At 41.5% G+C, this 22121-nt stretch overlaps 1 protein-coding gene across 6 annotated transcripts in view; it reads left to right on the top strand.

Annotated features, from left to right (window-relative positions):
* Positions 1-22121, top strand: part of SPIDR (scaffold protein involved in DNA repair) — a 318808-nt gene that overhangs the window by 9035 nt on the left and 287652 nt on the right. For 5 of the 6 annotated variants that reach the window (XM_038388517.2, XM_043507890.1, XM_043507888.1 and 2 more), the window contains exons 2-5: positions 1486-1641; positions 2997-3075; positions 5265-5450; positions 12997-13163. In XM_038388517.2, the coding sequence (XP_038244445.1) occupies positions 1486-1641; positions 2997-3075; positions 5265-5450; positions 12997-13163 (588 nt within the window). The remainder of the gene's footprint in view (positions 1-1485; positions 1642-2996; positions 3076-5264; positions 5451-12996; positions 13164-22121) is intronic. The other variant, XM_043507886.1, reaches the window with a different exon arrangement.

The raw sequence follows: 22121 nt of genomic DNA, 5'->3' as shown, positions 1-22121 counted from the left end.
TGGCACTTAACATTTCAGATAATTTAATTAAATTTGTTTTATAAAACAGTGACCTGGATATCCTATGTACAATCTAAAACTGTAATTGTTCCAAACTCGTAGTTTCATAGGGTTTAAGGTCAGCAAGGACTGTTAGATCATCTAGTCTGAGCTCCTGTATATCTCAAGCCATTACATTTTGCCCAGATATCTCAATATTAAGACCAAATACTTTAGTTAGGCCAGGTCTACACTGTAAACTTGCATCCGTATAACTATGTTGCTCAGGGGTGTAAAAAATCCACACCACTGAGCAATGCAGTTATAGCCCGGCGCAGACAATGCTATGTCAACAGGAGGGCTTCTTCCATCAACATAACTCCTGAAGTTCTCATGGGGGTGGATTAACTGCTGACAATTCTCTGTACAAATTCAGAGTACTGGTCCACACCTTCTGGTGTCCTCTCTCCAGCTGTGGACAATCTCTGATGCTTCAGAGGAGGGTGGGGAGGAGAGGAAGACAAACAAAGCAACCTAGTTACATCTGGACAATTGTGCATTGGGTGAAAAAAATCCTTTCTGCCTCCTGCAGGTGACCAGATGAAGCATGAGATTTGATTATTGTTAAGGCTCTGTGTTTGTCACAGAGATCATGGAAGTCATGGATTCCGTGACTTCTGCAACAGCCCTGTGTGGCTGGCCCAGGAGCTGCCTGAGCAGCTCAGGCAGCCCCTGGGCCAGGTGCACCGGCTGCTGCTGGGGCAGTCTAGGAGGCCCCCTTGCTCCTCAGCAGCAGGAGTTTGGGCATGGGGGGGGTAAGGGCTTGGGGTATGGGGCAGTGTTTACCTTGAGTGGGGGGGGCTCCACTCCTTCAGCTCCCTTAGCTCCAATGGGAGCTGCAGAACCGGGGCTTGGGGGAGAGTGGAGGCAGCATGTGGAGCTAGGGAGCTGCTGTTGCCGCTTACCAGGAGGTGGGTAGGGAGCTGGCCCCAGCAACCCCCTGGCCCAGCACCCTCAGCTCTCCTCCGGGCCATGCCCCCTTCTCCAGTACCTGCAGCCCCACCCCCCTTCCCAGCGCCCGCAATGCTTCCCCGCTTTGTCTAGCTTCAAATTCCATCCATTGGATCTTGATGTACCTTTGTCTGATAGACTGAAAACCCATTATTAAATATTTGTTCCCTAAGTAATTACTTACAGACTGATCGAGTTACCCCTTAACCTTTTCTTTGTTACGCTAAAGAGATAGACTCAAGGAGCTCAATCACACTTAAGGTATATTTTCTAATCCTTTAATCGTTCTCCTGGCTGTTTTCTGAACCCCCTCCAATTTATTGAAAAGCAGAAATTACAATTCTTTGGTAAGTATTCAAACCAAGTATACAATTCTTTGGTATGTATTCTTGATATTTGGTAATCAAGATCCAGATTAGCTAGGCTTTATTGTACTTAAAATAAAATTAAATATGAACGCTCAATAATTTAATGGGTTTACAATTTTCTTTGTAGAGGAAACGAGCTTGGGATGCTGAATGTACGTCTTTTCCAGATGAGACACCTCTAGCGTTGAGAAAAGCAAATACTGGGACAGCAGTGGCTACTTCTTCCATTTCCAGCACGTGGCTTAAATGTGGCGATGGATTTCAGAGCACTTCCATGCTTGAGGTAAAATCCTGGTTAACCTGTGGTGTAGGTTAGAGATGCAAACTGATGATCATAAGGCTTCCCCCCTAAATTAGCTTTTTATGCACAGTCCAAAAATAACAAACTTACTGTTTATAGCAAACATACAACAAACCCTTGAGGCTTTAATGTGGCTTGTAGTTCCTCTCCCAAAATTTCCATCAGTTGAAATGTTCATGTGTTCCATCTCTTCTCCCCATGTTTGCTTATATTGTCAGTTGTCCTCCTCCTCTTGGAACACCACTCAAAAGTTGTGTCAGCAGCATATTGTTGAGTTGAGAAGATAAGCAGAACTGGAAAACAAGACTGCATAGGAATTGGTTTTCATTCCAAAGTGTAATTCCCTTTGCACATGATGGTATCTTACACTTATCCTGGTCAGTACCTTTCATCTGGAAAGAGCTCAAACGTCTCCAAGCTATATTTATACTATCAAAAAATAATTTCATCTGTTCCTGGGATGCAATACAGTAGCTGCTTAAAGGTTCACAGCAACACTCAACAATAGTTCACGGCTTATTTCAGTTGATATTTCAGTTTTATGTCTCATTCAAAATGGCATTTGCCTTTACCTGTATTGCCTCACTGGGATGTAGAGTGACCAAATGTCCTGGTTTTATAGGGGCAGTCTGATTTTTGGGTCTTTTTTCTTAAATAGGCTCCTATTACCCCCCCCCCCCATCCCCATCTTGATTTTTCACACTTGCTGTCTGGTCATTCTACTGGGATGCTTGTTCAATTCTGGCTGAGATTGAAGGAATGCTATCTACTGAATCTCCAGCTCCGCATCTTCTTGCATTTGGTTTTTCCCCTGTAGTCTCCTATCCAAGTACTGGCCAGGCCCATTCGTGCTTGGTTCGTGAGATTTTTATAAGAGCAGAGTCAATACAACTGCATGCTTCTTTCCCTGCCCCTTTGAATATGTTAAGAATTATATTTTCCAACTTTCAGCCTTCCCTCCCACTTTGGAATTAGAGTGAAATTGTTGCCTATCTCTACTCCCCACCCCCGGTAAAATGTAATGTCAGTGCTTTGGGCAGGGAGAGTGGATATTTTCCTGACCCAAAGCAGAGATTATGCAGTTCTGAAGTTATTGCTCCTTGGGAAGAGTGTGAGGGAATTACTCAGAATCAGTAAGACTGCTTAATATATAATGCTTTTAATAGAATATAAAGCTCACTGACTTGAAAGTGAACTGCCATGTTAATGTGAATAAATAATAGTCACTGTAACATACAACTATTCTATTACCTTGTTCCTTTAATCATTTGGTGTGTGTATATAAAATATATATATCTATATATCTATATATTTTTTTTTTTTTTTTGGTCATGTAGACGTCAGAATCTTCTGAAAAGAAGTCTAGAGCTGATAAGCATCTTGGGCCACTGCTTACCTCTGCTGAAGGCACACTAGGTACCATCACTATTTCACATTAACAATGTAAAAGCATCTATCAGTTTGCATTGTCCATAGAAGTTTTCTGAGTTCTTATCTGTGACATCAGCTGCTTCCATCTACTGGCATAGTATATGCATACAGAGGGTTATCTCGAGAAGAAACAGAACTGATACTATCCCACTTGCACCTGCATTCCTGGTATCCCTCTCCCCGATCTCCAGATAGAGATCCTGAAGGGAGGCGTGAACCTCGGCCACTGCTTTTGTAGGTGCAAAAGCAGCTCTACTAATGCTGCATATGTTGTACGCTTCATATCCTGCCAGGGACAGTATTTTTAAAGTTTTTTCAGTTTAAAAAAAAACAACAATGCTTAAAGTGTTTAGATGGAAGGTGAGGCAGTTGTGTACTCCACTTGGAGACAGATAAATAAGGAGACTAAAGGTGGAGCTGGGGGGAAAAGAAAATGGACCCTATCAGCTGGATTGACAACAGCAGCACAGCTGCTTTCATATCCTTTTCCCTTTGTGTGAGGACACCCAGGATAGCAACATGGAGCAACTACTATCGTGATAGGAATTGCAAAAATAGATGCAGCCATAACAGTAAATTTTTAAGGGATGATTTAACTTTACAGTTCAAAAAGAGCCTAGATACGATGTAAAATAAGTTCTAATTTGTGTGTGTATATAATGTATATAAAATATGGCAATACACCTTATTCCAAAAAAGCTCTAGACTTAATTTAGGAATTCAATCAGCCATTGATGAAATGGAGCTACCTCTGGTAGAACATGTCGGTGTTACTATGCACTCTTAGAAGAGTTACATATTGGTTTACAATTAAAAAGTGAAGAATAATGCTGTATCTAGGTGAAACTTCAGGGAGAATTTAAATTATAATTCCATGAGATGGAGTTTGATCAGTTGGCCAGTGATAGTGCTTCATTCATGTGCAAAGTGCGCTGGGATAGTGGTTCCCTAACCTCCTAGCCTCCATTGCCAATCAAAGTCACCTCTTCCTTAGAGGTGTAAGGTAGGGCACAGCTGCAGACTCTTTCCACTTTTCCTCACAGGAGTTTGAAACCCCCACAGATTTTTGCAGGCTCTCTTCAGATGTGTCACTGCTGCCCCTTTGCCTTCAGTCCTGCCTTTGTCTCTCTATCTGATTCAGAGGCTCTGCTGCCTCTGTTGGGTTTCCTGAGTTTAAAAATAAGTAAGATAATGGGCATCTCTTCTACATGCTATCTTGGAGTTCAAGATTATGCTTTTCCAGATTTTTGAAAGGAATCTGTGTGGCGGATGGGAGAAGGTGATTTTGATTTTTTCCTCCAGTACCGATACCCAACAATTGGATTTTTCAGAATGAGATATCAGACTTCAAAGTGGAAGGAAGTAAGAGATCTCATTTGCTTGTGCCTGCCTGCTCTGTAAACTGAAATTCATTTTGCTACTAAACTGTAATCCTCTTCCTTTATATGCATTAATAATAATGGGTAAAAGGTATTTTGGAATACCCATCAGTTGTCTTTACTTTATCTCTGAAAACATGTTGGTTTCACCAGTTGTCTATGAATGAACAGTTGTTCTTGGTTACTCCTGAACAGTTTAATTGCCTTTTCTAATTTTGCTTTGTCAGTGAAAGGCTCTACAATTCTGCATCTTAACTTCTGTTGTTATGATTAATGGTGACACATTATTAGTGTTTGTGTAAATTACCACACATACTTTAAAAGAAAAAAAAATCCAAGAACTGATTTTACTTTGAGACTTTAAATACTGTATTTGAAGTGTCTCTGCAGAGATGGAGCCTGGAGGTGACAATGTGATCTAGAGGAATGAGCAGGGGACTGTGTCAAGATTTCTAGTCCTGGCTCTGCTACTGACTTGCTCTGTGGCCTTGGCCAAGTCAAGTGACCCCTCTGCCCCACATTCTCTTTCTGGAAATGGAGATGCTAATACTGGCCTCACAGAGTTATAATGAAGATAGATAATGTTTTATATTTTAAAAGTTTAAGTGGTAATGCTGTAATATTTTAGTATTAAGTGTGGATACTCAAATAGTTGCACCTGATATTGGGGGGACAGGATTTATAATTTATTTCAGCTCAAAAAGAATGCAAGTTTAATTTTTAAATTCACTAGTTTAGAAACTCCTGTTGATTTGATATTGTTATATACTAATACTGTCTCATGCTCTCTGATAGGAGTTTCTACTGCTGAGAACCCAGAGGAGTTTACGGACATAGTATGGAGCTCTAGTGGTAGCGACTTGTCAGATGATGAGAATAAAATATTGATTTCAAGGTTGTATAACCAAAAGAGTCATGGTTCCAAAGCACAGAAATCTTACAGCAAGAATAACTTATTGACAGAGGACAGGAGTAGTGAAGGTGAGTTCAAATGTTTTGCAAATTCTTTTTAGAAAGAAATCCTGTGTTTGCTGGATTTTAAGTATTTTATGGGAAAATGATTTGAAGTTATTGCAAAACATTACAGCTCTGATCCTGTTCTAATTGAAGTTGGTGGAAAAACTCCCTCTAACTTCTGTGGGAGCCAGCATAGGCCCTAAACAACATTAGCAAAAGTGAACTATATACTAAAGTATGAAGGGTGGAATGGTGAGGGATAATAGTTGTCCAATACAAATAAAAACTATTTATAACATATTGAAATAGGATGACCTACTCTTTATGGGATGGTACACTAACTCCTTTGTCCATGCTGTTTGTGGAGTTGTGAACCGCCAGGCCTTCAGTCCCCACACAACCAGTGGTGCTACTGCCTGCTTTTACTGAGGGCTTGATTTCTCCCCATTACCCCCCTCCAACAGTGCCCCTGCAGATACAGCTGGTGGTAAATGGCACTTCCTGTGCCTATCTGGTAAATAAACCTAGATTTCCATTTAGAGTATTCCTGCAATTCTCTACATCTGATACTTTTATCAATTTTTATTGCTCACCTGTGTACACCGTTCATATATAGTACACCATGGTTCTTTGATTTTCTGGTCCAATGAAAGGTTTTATCCCTGACTTAAGTTTTCTGTTGGGTTAATTGTTCTCTGCCCCCAGTGTCTAAAGAAAGCCAAAACTGTAATTAAAGAAGAAAAAAAATCTATGCTTTGTGCACAAATTTGTAACTCTTCACCTAAATATTAACAACCAGAGCAGAATTAATCTGAATGAACCCATGTTCTACTCTTGCCTATTCTTCTCTGATCTACATTAACTGTCTATAGCTGGAGAACCAAAGGTAAAGAAATAAACATCTAATCATTTCCTTTGTTAATATACTGCTTTAAAATATCAGGTAATTACAGTAAATATATATAGTGAAAAATAAAATGTATGGTACAAATCTAGCCTTGCCAATGGTGGAACAAAATTTAATACTTTTAATGAACATGGGGTTACTCTTCCTTGAATATAAACCACCAAGGTGTAGTCGATTGCAAGGGTGGGGAGGGTTTTTTAATTTGATTTTTAGCGTGTGTGTGTGTGTGTGTGTGTGAGAGAGAGAGAGAGAGAGAGAGAGAGAGAGAGAGAATGTACAGTTCAAAATTATTTCTAATTCGAAAAAGCTTCTGAACCTTTGACTTTTCTCTAAATAATTAATAAACAGCAACCAGATTTATAAATAGTTGACATTTTGTTTCTTGCCTAATCACTTTTTCCTCCTCAAAATAGTACTCTGTGCTTGGGGCAACTATCCCCTACAGCAGTGTTTCTCAAACTGGGGGCCCCGACCCAAAAGTGGATCACAAGACTATTGTGTGTGTGCATGGGGTGGGGGGAGTGTCATAATCGCTGCTGCTGGCTGGATGTCCAACTCTGAAGGCAGCACCCCTGCCAACTGCAGCACAAAAGTAAGGGTGGCATGGTATTGCTGGGAGCTTGTCACTTTTTGGGAATTGTCATCACAGCATGAAATATTTTAAAAGGGGGTTTCAGCAAAAAAAACAAAACATGAGAACCCCTGCCCTACTGAATAGCAGTTGCCAACCTGGTGGCTTCTAAGACATATGAGATCACTTTATTTTGTAATATTCTACATGCTCAGGCACTGAACAGTTAGCAAATTCAGTCAAGGATCGATGTGACTAGAACAAACAGATTTCTTCTTCTTCTTTGAGTAGTGTCCCCCATGGGTGCTTTGCTTCAGGTGAGCAAGTACCTCTCGAGCCCTTGATTAGAGATTTTCCTTTAGCAATGTCTGTTTGGCCCACACATGTGCTCTATACAACCTTGTGCTTTACTCCAAGGGTATGTAGCGTTGCACATGTGAACTGCCCTCAGTTCCTTCTCTACCCCTCAACCTGAGATGGAGCACTAATGTGTCCGCCTCATGTGTGCCTCAGTGTGTGTTGTGGTTTTTGTTTAGTGGTAGTATAGAATTAGTTGAAAGAGGTTTCAGTTTTTTCTCTTTCCCCAGTTTTTCCTCCCCATTTTTCCTGGGGACTTTATTTGGCCCGGCTGAACTTACCAGCTTTCAAATGCTGCCTCTGCTGGCAGGAGACTATCCCAATCAGCAACAGCCACTCTAGTGTATCCATTGCCTGGGAGAGTCCTATATCTCCCAAATGGGTAACTTTTTGTGTGGTTCTAAGGATCAGGAGACTAAACTGAAGCTGCTGCTGGGATCACTCCCCTCAACCCACTTTCAAGTCCGGTCAGGAGACTCGCTCCCTCCCTGTACATCTGTCTCCAAACAGATCCAGTGCCTCTTCCAGTGCCTAAGAAGATCTCACAGGACTAAGATAAGGCTCCAAAGAGGAGGAGCTTGGTCTCCCACCAGAAGGAGCCAGCTACCAAGAAGTCCTGATCTCCTGCTAAGTCTACAGTGTCTGAGGCCTTGACCTCTCGACATGGTGCCGTGGAAGCAAAAGACTCTCCCTCCAGTACCAGCGGAGCAGGAGGATCATGGAGCAGTTCGGGGAAAGATGGTGCTGGCAGGGCCCTGGTACTACTGCCCATCTATTTCAGACTTACCAATGGTGCCCTCCCACTTGGCTCTATCGGTACCAACAAAATCAAAGCACACACCTTCTGCCCCAGCACCTACATGCTTCAAACCAGTGGTACCTCCCAAGTCAACTGCTTTCAGTACCAACCCGCTTGGTGCCACAGGAATTACGTCAGTGTTAGACAAGCCACTGCTTATGGGTACCAAATGACTCTTGGTACCATGACCTCAGTCTCTGGATTACCACTGCTTCCTGGTACCACAGAATTGTCCAACCTTTTCTCCTGGGAGTTACCCCATTGGAGGACATTGAATGTCTCCTTCATCCTCCTCAGTCTGTCTCCTCCTTATCAGTGTAGGGTTCCCTTACACATCATTAGAGGAACCCATACTTTGACGAAGACCCTTGCCCATGTCAGGGATGTAGAGATCAGTCCTGAGTACTACCCCTTCTCTTGCCTGGGCCTCCCTTATGGCCATACTGGTATCCTTTGGCAGCGTATCAGCAGCAATTTGCCTGATCTCCAACTCCAGTGCATCCAGAAACTGTTTGCTCCACCAAACCCCCAACGCAAGAAGAACTTTTCAGGAACAGGAAGCTAGGGTGGACAAAGAAGCTACCCCTTAAACCCCTATTTCATCTTTGTCTCTGGATGAGAGAGTCATGCCTCCGCCACCATGAATAGCTGACAGTTTTCATCAATTCCAGATCCTTGTGAAGAGGACACATTCCAGATTACCTCTTCAAGAGGTAAACAGTCACATCACAAGCTCCAGGACACTTTGCAGCTGGTGACACCCATCCAAGTTGCATTACCCATTAGTGAAATGTGCCTGGATCTGTGCACTTAAGCTATAAAGCCTGTTGTGTGTATATAGCCCATCAGATTCAAATCTCAGCTATTTGTCTTCCTGGAGTTCAGAATGTCACTGTGGATATTCTCAGCAGGTGCTTCTTCCAGGACTACGAAAGTGAGTTTGACTCCCAAATCCTTCCTGGGGTATTCCAGAGGTCGGGAATTCCACAGGTGGACCTATTCACCACATCCAACAATGGGAAGTGCCCTTTATCCTGCTCAGGAGGCAGCCTAGGTCGGCTCTCTTTGGGAGATGCTTGTCTCCTTCCTTTGACAAAGGGCCTGTTCTTCACATTCCCTCCAACACCACTAATTCTAAGAGTGATAAACAAGATCAGGCAGGACAAATCCAGGTTTATCCTCATAGTACCGACCTTGCTGAGGCAAACTTTCTATCCTTACCTGCTTCGCTTGTGTCTCCAACTGGTGCTCAAACTTCTGATAGCCTCTCATCTCTCCCAGGGCCTGGGCCATGTACTTCACTTGAAACTGGGTGGGGGGGGGGTGTCTGTCTTCAAGCATGGCTCCTAGATGGTTCACGGGATTAGAATCCACCTGTTCGACAGGAGTACAAGTATTACTAAACAGTAGAAGGAAGTCAACTCGAATTATTTACCTTCAGAAATGGAAGAGATTCAACCACTAATGTCAGTCACTGGCTTCCGCCTGAATCTTTTCTGCTCTCAGCTATCTTGGATCAATTACTGGACTTAAACCTGATTTTTTTTTCAATCAATTAGCTCTATTAAAGTTAACCTCTTTACGACATCAGTTTTTTCATTCCCTACTAGTGGAGTTTTCTATTTTTACACATACCATGCCCTTAAGATTTATTAAGGATCTGGGGAATCTAGCTCCAGGTTAAGGATCTTACTCTGACTTGGGATCTCAATCTGGTACTTAAATAGCTTTATGGGACTTCCATTTGAACCTATGGTGACCTGCTCCTTGCTTCACTTATCTATGAAGATGGCCTTTCTAGTAACTATCATGTCAGTCCACAAGGTTGAAGAAATTGAATGTCAGACCTCACCCCATTTACAATATTTTTCAAGGACAAGGTCTTCCTACAGTTGCTCCTAATGTTCTTACCTAAGGTGCAGTTGGATTTCTATCTTAATCAGTCTATTCACCTACTGGTATTTTTTTCTAAACCACATAAACGGAAGTCTCCCACTGAGATTTATATGTTAGATGTACATTTGGCATCTGGATAGGGCCAATCAATTTCAGAAATCACCTAGACTCTGTGCCCATTGGAGAATAATCAAAGGGGACCACAGTCTCTTGAAATGGATTGTTGAGTGTATTACTGCTTGCTGTGATGCAGATGGTGCTTTGCATCCCCAAAGGATTATAGCTCTCTCTAGCAGATCACAAGCAACTTTCACAGCGTTACTCAAAAACATTCCAGCTTTTGAGATGTGCAGAGCTGCTCCTTGGGCTTCAGTGCATACCTTTTCTAAACAAAGTGCCTTGGTCTGTTAGATCTGTTGCAGCACTTGGTTCTACTGTACTGTCTTCAGCCTTGGCCTTGATACTGCTTGGGAGTCACCAAAGGGACACTATTTGAAGAAGAAGAAGAAGAAGAAGAAAAGGCTACCCTCAGCTTGTGCAGTAACTGTGGTTCGTTGAGATGTGTGTCCCTACGAGTGCTCCACCACCTGCCCTCCTTCCCCTCTGCTTTGGACTGTTCTTATTGAACACGCAGATAGAGAAGGAACTGTGCGAAGTTCACTGTGCAGTGCTATCTGTACTTGGATCGTGACAGGAGGTTGTAAGAGCACATGCAGGGGATAAACTGGTTCTGCTAGTGGAAAAATCCCCAATCAAAGGCTTCAGAGAAGCATGCCCACCTCAGATGGAGAACCCATGGTGGGGGACACGCATCTCAAAGAACCACAGTGGCTGCACAAGGTGAGTGACGTCTTCTTTTATTTCCTGCATGGTTTGTGGGGGGCGGGGGAATTATCTTGTGTGCTCAAGACCACTAGAAGACCTCCTTTCCTCCACGCCCTCTATCAGTTCACTTACCAGTTCTATGAACTGCCTTTACTCTGAGTGGGGTTAGGTACCATTAGTATGCAATTTTGTAGTAACTTCCTTTGGTTCTCAATGTTCCTTTCCAACTCCATGTCTCCAGACATCAGCATGAACAGAGTTCTGCTACCTCAGTCTGCTTTCTTACACATACAAGAAAGTATATTCATATCGTTTTCAGCTTCAACTAATTCCACAACTCCTTATTTGTTCTAACCATGCTTCTTCCTTTTGACCTCCCCCTATATTTAAAACCTCACGTGGACTTATTTCACAAACAACGGTGTCTCTACTCTCTCTCCATGCAAGCAAGTGTAGTCAGAATGGAGCTAAAAGTGTGTTTATATGCTTTGCATGCAAGACAAGATCCTTCCCCTCAGGAGTTTACAATCTCAGGCCTGATCTACACCTAAAACATAGGTTGATTAAGCTATGTCACTCACAGGTGTGAAATAGTCACACCTTGAGCGTTGTAGTTAAGCCCAACTAATCCCCGGTATAGACCACTCGGTGAACTGAAGAATTCTTCCATTGACATAGCTACTGCCTCTCAAAGGGGTGATTGAAATGCAGCGACAGAAAAACTCCTTCCACTGCTGTAGCAAGTGTCTATACTATAGTGGCGTAACTGCAGCTATGGTGCTCTAGCACTTCTAATGTAGACAAGCTATTAGATCCTGATCCTGCAGTTTACTGCAAGGGGAAGGGAAGACTGCTGCAACAATACAGAGCCTCTCTGACTTGAAAAGATCTTGAAATGGGATCAACATGAGTAGACCCTTATGTCTGATGCAGTCCCATTAAAGTAATTAGATTCCATGTATTTTTAAAGATTATCTTTTTTGCAGGATTAGGGCCTAAATATCCGATGTACAACTGAAGGATAGGGACTGGGTTTCTTTGAGACAGAGCTGGGCTCCATAAGTGGAGAAAAGAGGCCTATTGGACCTGGTATTAACCCGTCTCTTCTGACTACACTACCTGAACTAAGGTTTCAGAGTAGCAGCCGTGTTAGTCTGTATTCGCAAAAAGAAAAGGAGTACTTGTGGCACCTTAGAGACTAACAAATTTATTAGAGCATAAGCTTTCGTGAGCTACAGCTCATCCGATGAAGTGAGCTGTAGCTCACGAAAGCTTATGCTCTAATAAATTTGTTAGTCTCTAAGGTGCCACAAGTACTCCTTTTCTTTTTGCGACTACCTGAACTGGGAAGCATGTTCCCAGCTGCAGATAGATAGGTGTTAGCCCAGTAGCTCAAACAGAGCTTAAAAATAGCATTGTAGCCTGGGATAGCATGGGTGATGGCTTTGGCTAGCCCCCTGAGTACAAACTGACCCGAATCCCCTGGGCACATGCCCAGGTGGCTAGCCTGAGCTGCCACCTGTGCTACCGCACACAATAATTCCATTTTTAGTGTGCTAACTCAAGGAGAGCTAGCGTGTCTATCTACCTGTGCTAGAAGTGCACTGCCTGCTGCAGTGTAGATGTACCCATCATCTTGTTGCTTTAGTCTGTACCTTTTTTTCTTTTGGAATAACCTTCATGTAGCTTTGGTTTATCAACTCTATTTTTGTTTCAAATCTCTGAAGAAGACTTAATTTTTCTCTCTTATCTTTTACTTCTCTTATCCTCTGTTTGATTTACTCAGCCAAATATGAGCTAGGGCTTTAGGAAAATGTAACTAGATAAATCCTAATAATTAAAATCCCTACCTTTTCAGGGACAATACTATAAGAGTTGTTAACCAATCAGATTGCATATGGAAATAGTCAGTCTGTTATCTTGAGATTTGCCTCCACAAAAGTTAGCATTTACCTGCTATTTAATTTTATAACTGTACTATTTAGCTCTGCAAAGTATATTAGAATTGAGCTTTTTATGGAAGATGCTATCACAGTTGTTTTGCGTGTTATGGAAAGAGCAAGAAAAATATCGGTTGAATGTATATAAAATAACATCACTTACATTTAGAGATAATTTAACAGCATGTTTACTGTCATTGTTGAATTTATAGTTATAAATAACACACAGACTCATTAAGAAAAATTTCTTTCATTTTAAAAAATACTTTATTAAGGTGAACCACAGTTCATTGACTGGGAGAAGGAGAGTGATCCTGGGGATGGTGGTGGTGAATGCAATGGATCAGGAAAAGATGACAGTGCATTGGACATATCAGACTCTGATTCCTGTGCAAGCAGTAATTCTTTGTCTGTTGAAGAGAAGGAAGGTGAACTTCCTAAGGTGAGAAAATGTTTCTGCTTAAAAAAACCAAAACATAACCGTACAGCATATTAAGGTTTGGAAGAACTGATTTGGGTGGGACATGAGGTTTTTTGTTTTTGTTTACCTCTTCTCTCTAAAAGAGCTTCACAAACAAGAATATTTCAAATTCTCATTCGTCCCCAAACCTACAGATCGGTAAGCAGTATAGTCAGTGAATAGAGTAGTCGACAGGGCATCCTGTAGTTATTAAATCATCACATGAGATCTGATTTAGAAAAGAAAGTTGTACAATGTCTTGTGCAGTTTCAGTGGCATGGGTTTTTGCCTTAAAGTAAGAGTGCTGTGCCAAAACAGACTGTTTCAGTGTCAGACCTTGAGGCAGCTTTCCTGTGCTAGGATAACCTGTAAGGTACACACTGTTATATAATAATAATGGTGTGTGTGTGTGTGTGTGTGTGTGTGTATTATATTAATTGTATTATAATAATCAACATAGTCATAAATGAGTTGGAAAAAGGGGTAAACAATGAGGTGGCAAAATGTGCAGTTGATACAAAATTATTCAAAATGGTGATGTCCAAAGTAGACTGCAAAGAGCTACAAAGGAATCTCACAAAATTGGGCAACTGGGCAACAAAATGGCAGACGAAATTCAATGTTGATAAATGCAAAGTTTTTAATGCACAGTGGAAAATATAATCCCAACTATATATACAAAATAATGGGGTCTATATTAGCTGTTACCAGTCAAAAGAGAGATCTTAGAGACATTGTGGATAGTTCTCTGAAAACATCTGCTCACTGTGCATTCAAAAAAGCTAACAATGCTAGGAACCATTAGGAAAGGGATAGTTAATGAGACAGTAAATATCATAATACAACTATTTAAATCCATGGTATGCCCACACCTTGAATACTGTGTGCAGTTCTGGTTGCCTCGTCTCAAAAAAGATATTGAAAAGGGAAACAAACATGGCTAGGGGTATGGAACAGCTCTATATGAGGGAGAGATTAAAAAGACTGGGACTATTCATCTTAGAAAAGAGATGACTAAAGGGATGTATGATGTAGGTCTATTTAAAATCAATAACGGTGCGGAGAAGGTGAATAAGCAAGTATTATTTACCCCTTCACATAGCACAAGAACCAGAGATCACCCAATAAAATTAACAGGCAAAGGGTTTAAAACAAAAAAACCCAAACCAAGTACTACTTCACACAATGCACAATGAACTTGTGACACTCGTTGCCAGGGAATGTTGTGACAGCCAAAAGCATAACTGGGTTAAAAAAAGAATTAAGTTCCTGGAGGATAGGTCCATCAATGGCTATTAGATGGTCAGGGATTTAACCCTATGCTCTGGGTGTCCCTAAACCTCTGACTGGCAGATGCTGGGACTGGATGACAGGGAATGGATCACTCTAGAATTGCCTTGTTCTGTGTATTCCCCCTGAATCATCAGGCATTGGCCAGTGTCAGAAGACAGGATACTGGGCTTGATGGACCGTGAGTCTGATCCAATATGGCTGTTCTTATGTTCTTTACAAAATGGTTACCTGTTTCCTCCCACAGAAGATCCATTATCCTTAGGCACCAGTTTTACAAACATTGTTTCTAAATTTGCATGCATAAATTTTAGGTACCTGCATTTTTTGGGTGTCCCAAATCTTGGATTGGTTTGTGTCAACTTGATTTTTGTGCTTCAGCTGGGAAATTAGATGACAATTGCTGTGCACAAATGCTATTCGCGTGCAGAAAAACTTGATGTTCAAAATTGCACTCATAAAAATAAGCATACATATTTTAGGGGCTGGATTGAAGTCATTTCTACCCTTGTATTTAAAAGTTCATAGTACTGAACAAGTATTTTCCAGAATTTCCAGTAGAGGGTGCCGAAAACTAACTATTCAGTTTTACTTTTCGGTAACAGATTACTTGAGAATTCTAGAGGAAAAATGGATTTAGAATAGTATACTCTTATGTAATTGCAAAAAGAAAAGGAGTACTTGTGGCACTTTAGAGACTAACAAATTTAATTGAGCATAAGCTTTCGTGAACTTAATGTATTGTAGTGGCAATTAGACATTGTGCGGGTTAAATTGTCCAAGAGGGGTTTGTGTGTGGGGTGGTTTTTTGGTATGATGAATACAGATGTCAATATCAAATCTGACATATGAGCAGACATAAGGTATGGCATGTTGTTCTAGACAAAAGGAAAAACAAACAGTATATCTGTAGTAATAATAACTGGAGTGTGAAAACAATGGGCCAAACTAAATTGCAACTACTTGCATCACTACTTCAGTTAAATCAATGGCGTCGCAACTACTTTCACCAGGACTGAATCTTGCCAAGATTATGAAAAAAGGATCTGTCTGAGAATAAGAGTTCTGTTTCCAGTCTACCAATCAAGAGTGGGGTAGAATCGCTGCCAAGTAGCAATACTTAAATAATTCATCAGACATGATGCTTCTGCTTCTGGCTAGTAGATTAAAGACAAGGGTGGAGAGGCTCCACTTGCAATATCTTGGAGAAAAGCCTAGTCCTCCTGACACCCCCTGCTATGAAGGGAAAGGTACAGGGTTTTCTACAGGGCTCTGTTCCTGAAAGCTGCTTGTGGTGCCATCTCTACTTCTCTCTTTTTATTTGCCTCTGACTAGTAAGATGTCTTATGAACTTGATGCTTCATCCCTTCTAGATGCTATAAATAGGAAGGAGCATTTCCCCCTGCAAGGGTCCCAGAGCTTGGGCTGCAGCTTGAGCCCAAACATCTACACCACAGTTGAACAACCACTTAGCCCAAGCCCTATGAGCCTGAGTCAGCTGGCACGGGGCAGCCATGGGTTTTTAATTGCTGTATAGACGTACCCCATAGTTCTTCCCTTTCTTCACCCTCCAGTTTAAGTTTTTCATCCCCTTTCAATTTCTCCAGTGCCTACATTTGTGCCTAAGAAGCAGCGAGACATTAAATGTGATTCCTGATTATTTTGCTACTACCCACAGGGCTGAGTAGCAGCAGTGAAACTGGCAAGCTTGGTTTTCATTTTTGCTGCAGTTTTACAAAGCCATGAACATCAGTGAAAACATTAGAGCTGTCTGTCTGTAGATTCAGGAAGACTGTACTGCTTTGGTTTGTTTCAAAAGGAAAAGGAAAGGCTATCTTCACAATCATAAGTGCTAGAAGCTTCTTTTAATAGAAATTTAAATTCTGTACAATTTGATGGTTTGGGCTTCCATGTTATCTAGGAATAACTTCCCACTCAGTGCCGACAAGTAAATTTTTCATGCTCTGCCAACTAGTAATCTTGTTACTGTTACGGTAGAGCCTCTGAAATCAAGTGAAAACCAATAGTCATGGCAGACAAGATTACATAAATCTGTAAATAAGAATAGTTGAGGAGTTAGATAATTAATTTAATGGATACTTAGATGTATCAGCTCTCCTCAGTTGTCAAATCATTTCCCTAATCTGACCAGCAGAGGGAGAAAAGCTCCCCCCTGCAGATCTTCCCCATCCATACTATGTCAGGAATCAGTGGGTGATGTGGGTAAGTACATCCTCTCCCCTACATCCTCTTCAGAGTACCATCAGGAATCCAGGGCAATATTAATATAGAATGAACTCAAATGAACTCCGTGCACGTGGACATCCACATTAAGGAATTTTAAAGGAACTTGGTTTCAGAGTAGCAGCTGTGTTAGTCTGTATTCACAAAAAGAAAAGCATCCTTGTGGCACCTTAGAGACTAACAAATTTATTTGAGCATAAGCTTTCGTGAGCTACAGCTCACTTCATCGGAAGCATTCAGTGGAAAATACAGTGGGGAGATTTATATACACACACAGAGAACATGAAACAATGGGTGTTACCATACACACTGTAAGGAGCACTACTTGCACTACATTGATGACATCTTCATCATCTGGACCCATGGAAAAGAAGCCCTTGTTGAAATCATGGTGGAATTCCTCAATTTCCATCCCACCATCAACCTCAGCCTGGACCAGTCCACACAAGAGATCCACTTCCTGGACACTACCGTGCTAATAAGTGATGGTCACCTAAACACCACCCTATACCAGAAACCTAGTGACCGCTATTCCTACCTACATGCCTCCAGCTTTCACCCAGATCACATCACACTATCCGTTATCTACAGCCAAGCTCTACGATACAACCACATTTGCTTCAACACCTCAGACAGAGACAAACACCTACAAGATCTCTATCAAGCATTCTTACAACTACAATACCTACCTGCTGAAGTGAAGAAACAGATTGACAGAGCCAGAAGAGTACCCAGAAGTCACTTACTACAGGACAGGCCCAACAAAGAAAATAACAGAACGCCACCAGCCATCACCTTCAGCCCCCAACTAAAACCTCTCCAACGCATCATCAAGGATCTACAACCTATCCTGAAGGACAACCCATCACTCTCACAGATCTTGGGAGACAGGCTAGTCTTTGCTTACAGACAGTCCCCCAACCTGAAGCAAATACTCACCAGCAACCACACACCACACAACAGAACCACTAACCCAGGAACCTATCCTTGAAACAAAGCCCGTTGCCAACTCTGTCCACATATCTCTTCAGGGGACACCATCATAGGGCCTAATCGCATCAGCCACACTATCAGAGGCTCGTTCACCTGCGCATCTACCAATGTGATATGTGCCAGCAATGCCCTTCTGCCATGTACATTGGTCAAACTGGACAGTCTCTACATAAAAGAATAAATGGACACAAATCAGACGTCAAAAATGATAACATTCAAAAACCAGTTGGAGAGCACTTCAGTCTCTCTGGTCATTTGATTACAGACTTAAGAGTGGCTATTCTTCAACAAAAAAAACTTCAAAAACAGACTCCAACGAGAGACTGCTGAATTGGAATTAATTTGCAAACTGGATACAATTAACTTAGGCTTGAATAGAGACTGGGATGGATTTGTCATTACACAAAGTGAAACTATTTCCCCATGTTTATCCCCCCCCCCCCCCCACACAGTCCCACTGTTCCTCAGATGTTCTCGTCAACTGCTGGAAATGGCCCACCTTGATTATCACTACAAAAGGTTTTTTCCCCCTCTGACCCCCCCCCCCGCTCTCCTGCCAGTAATAGCTCATCTTAAGTGATCACTCTCCTTATAGTAAAAAGAAAAGGAGTACTTGGGGCACCTTAGAGACTAACAAATTTATTTGAGCATAAGCTTTCATGAGCTACAGCTCACTTCATCGAATGTGAAGTGAGCTGTAGCTCATGAAAGCTTATGCTCAAATAAATTTGTTAATCTCTGAGGTGCCACAAGTACTCCTTTTCTTTTTAAAGGAACTTGGGAGTCCTAATAGCAGAGCTGGAATGGAGTGTCCATGCCCACCTCATACAATCCTAGGAAAACACACTTAGCATTTGTCTATACATGACAGTTGTGCCACTTTCATTATCCCAGTATAGTTAAAGTGGTACAACTCCCTCCACCCCAGTTTGGCTGTAGTTATACCAGTATAGTTTATTCCATACAGGAAAGGGGAATTAGCTATACCAGTACACAGCACCTTTTATACTGGTACAACCCCTGCATCCATGCTAGGGGTTGTACCGGTATAACTATTTCAGAAAAAAAATCACACCTCTAAGCAAAATAGTTTATACTGTTACAAAAATTGTGTGTAGACCAGGACTCGGAGGATTCCTTTTCAGTTTTCCTTCTGACAGAGCTTCCTTTTGTGGAAATTTCCATGGGAGTAGTCAGTCTGGGTCATACTTTAACTCTGGGGGCTTGCTCATGCAGGAAGGTAAATCCCCAGTGTAAATTAGTGGCTTCTTATAGCTTTGGTATACTTTGCCATGCTGTGCAATATTTGAGACTTGCACTCTTGTAGGAATAATTCAGGCAAACTATCTGAGGAAAAACACAACAGAACTGAGAATACAAAAGAGGTGTTTGCTACAGGAAAGCATTGTCTACAAGATTAATCTTTGCCTGTTAATTTAGTGGGCTAACACTGTAAAATGGGCAACCATTTGAGATGCAATATTTGTGTAGTATTTACTAAATCTCTGAAACCTAATGGAGTGTCTGCATAATTAGAAGACTTTTTTGTGTGAAATTTATTTTCTACTACTCAGAAATGCTACGCTCCATTAGATTCTAGAGGGTTAGCAATTCTGTCAAAATATTTTTCTGCAATATTTATCCATTTTTACAGTGTGCTAGACCTCTAATTTCATGGGCCATTTTTAAAGACGAATAAGTTTGTGACTGATGCCTTCCTTGATACACCAATAGATTTGGTCTGAAAATTACTTGTCTCCAATGTTTTATTACAAATCATTTTTTTTAAAAACAAAAAGGAGAGTGAGGGCTTAAACAGAAATGTACAAGTTGGATGTATTACACCAGGGTGTATGTACACAGCTTTTACTTATGTGGAGGCCCTGCATTTAAAAAACAGAGGATAGGATTTTCAAAGCTGCTTAACATTGGCCTAACTCTGTTCAGTCTCATTAACTTCAATGGGAGCAGAGTTAGGTCAATACACACAGTTTTGAAAATCCCACCCAGAGTTGGGTGGAATGTGTGTTTTCTTTCCTTTTTGGGAATGGGGGAGAGACGGGGTTGGAAACAACATGTTGCTTTTTGCTCAGATACAAAAAATCCTTTTATCTATAACTGACTTCATGTTTTACTTAAGAAATGAAGGACAGATGACACTGATGAGGCCTGGCTCAAGAATGGTCTTCCTCAAGAACTTCCAAAGGGTCGGGGAGGCACTAACAACCTTTTTCCTCGAGATTCTGGTGTGCGATGATGGTGACCTCCTTTCCGAATTATATAATGTTTTAAGGAGGACTCTATTCCACTCAACATAGCTCACTGCATTACAAATAGTGGTTTGAATGATCCAACCAGAATGTGGCCTTCGCTAAAAGCCTCCTCTCAGAGATAAAAGACCTCTAATGTAATAAAAAAAAAGACTAATCTCTTAAATATTTTAAATTTTAAATATTTTCATTCCAGGGGATTAAACAGAATCTAATGTTGTTTAAATCAGATTTCATGCCTCCTACCATGCTGCCTCCTACACTAGGAACTGCCTCTCTCCATCCATACCAAATAGCCTCCTTTTTTTCCTTCAGATCTCTTCTAAAACACTTTTCTGTGAAGTCTTCAGCATTAATCCTCCTAAAGTAGGTTAACTCTGTTTTATTAAAATATATAATGTCTGCCTCACTTGGAGCCTGGATACTCCTCTAATGTCCTGTATGCTTAGACTATGTATTGTCTGTGTCTGATGTACTGCCAGATTTGCTCACTTTTTGTGACTAGTCCCATTTAGGCCAGAGAAATTTAATTACATGAATGAAGTGAGGAAAATTTGTCCCCTAAATTATGAATTTCTTGGAGCAGTGATCATATCTTCCTCTGTATGTGCTGTGCAAAATAAGTAAGGCTTAATAATTATTTAAGGCAGACCCTTTGTTGCAAAATACACTTAATAAGCCTGCCTGCAGTTTATCTTTTTTAAATTATAACATCTAATCTGGATGCAAAAGAACCCAGCAAAAAAAAGCTAACTTTATAATTTGATAATTTTTAATTTTTCAGTATAGAATATAGTCCACTCTTGGATGAGTTGTGGTAGTCTGTAGGTTATAACTGCTTTCCTTTAGGGCTCCACATTCATATTAATTGGGCCAGAGTTTGAATGTAGCTGAAGATATAAGTTGAATCATTAGGTCTATATTGGTCTAAGGGTTGATGACTAAAACATTTAGTTTGGGAAGTTCAAATCTCAGCATGGCTGACTTGGTCCATTGTCCTCCTGAGGTAGACAACTGGGTGGTGGTTATTCAAATAATACCTTGAAATCTCAAATCAGCCCTTTGAACTATGCATAGACATTAAATAGGCATGTTACTCTTTCTGAGAGTGGAAGTGTCTGACCAAAATTCCCTCCGCCCTACACATACATATACTCTAGTTCTATAAGTTGGGTTGCTTAGAGGTGGCCACATTTCAGTTTATTAAATATTCTGGGATGTTTTTCTATGTAAATCTAAAATAGCATTGTGTGTATTAGGCTATTCACATAGACTCTGATGAATAGCAGAAGTTACTGTAATGAAGTAGAGCCTAGGCCTTGTTGGCGCATGCTGTTCATACTAGACCTATCTATTTTCACTGATTCAACTGGGCAAACGTTTGGCTGTTTGGGTCTATAATCCACCAGTTCTGCTCTGTTTAATTTAAGGATTCAGTTAAGCTACATCTTCTTTCTTGCATAGCTCTGGAGAGCTACAACTTAAATGCAGCTGACAGCATAGCTATCTCTGCTTATGTGTACCAAATACCTCCCTCCCATCCCATGTTTTAAAATAACATTAAAATTAGAGTGACCATATTTCCCAAAGGGAAAACAGGACACCGCGTGGGGCTGGCCCAGGGTACCCCCTCCCCTATGAGGCTGGCCCAGGTGCTCGCCCAAGATGCTGCCACCCTCCCCGCAGACTGTCACTGGTCACTTGAACCCTGCCGGCCCCCGCTCAAGGCTGACCCTAGCACTGGAACCCTTGCCCCCCGGTCTCCCTCCTGCATGGGACTGGCATCTCCACTCGCCTCCCCCCCACATTCTGCCCCACTGTCTCCCACTTTTTTTGGGGCAAAAGTGGGCATTTGTCCCATTTGCTTGTGCTAACTTGATCAGTTGGTGAGCGCAAACGGGACAAATGCTCACTTTTGCCCAAAAAAAAAAAGTCAGGAAGGCTGGGACAGGACTTAAAAAAGGGACTGTCCCGGCCAAAAGAGGACGTATGGTTACCCTAATTAAAATGGAGCTCTTTGATTTTCCAGAGCCAGCATTCCGTGGGAGCGATCTGGAGTTTTTCAGGCTTGTATCCTCTAGGCAACAGTGACTCTGTTTGGAACACTGCAGCGGGGACTTTCTGAATATTGGGGAGAGGCAAA

This window comes from Dermochelys coriacea, chromosome 2, assembly GCF_009764565.3.
Source record: "Dermochelys coriacea isolate rDerCor1 chromosome 2, rDerCor1.pri.v4, whole genome shotgun sequence".
Lineage (NCBI taxonomy): Eukaryota > Metazoa > Chordata > Testudines > Dermochelyidae > Dermochelys > Dermochelys coriacea.
This window is presented reverse-complemented; position numbering and strand designations above follow the sequence as displayed.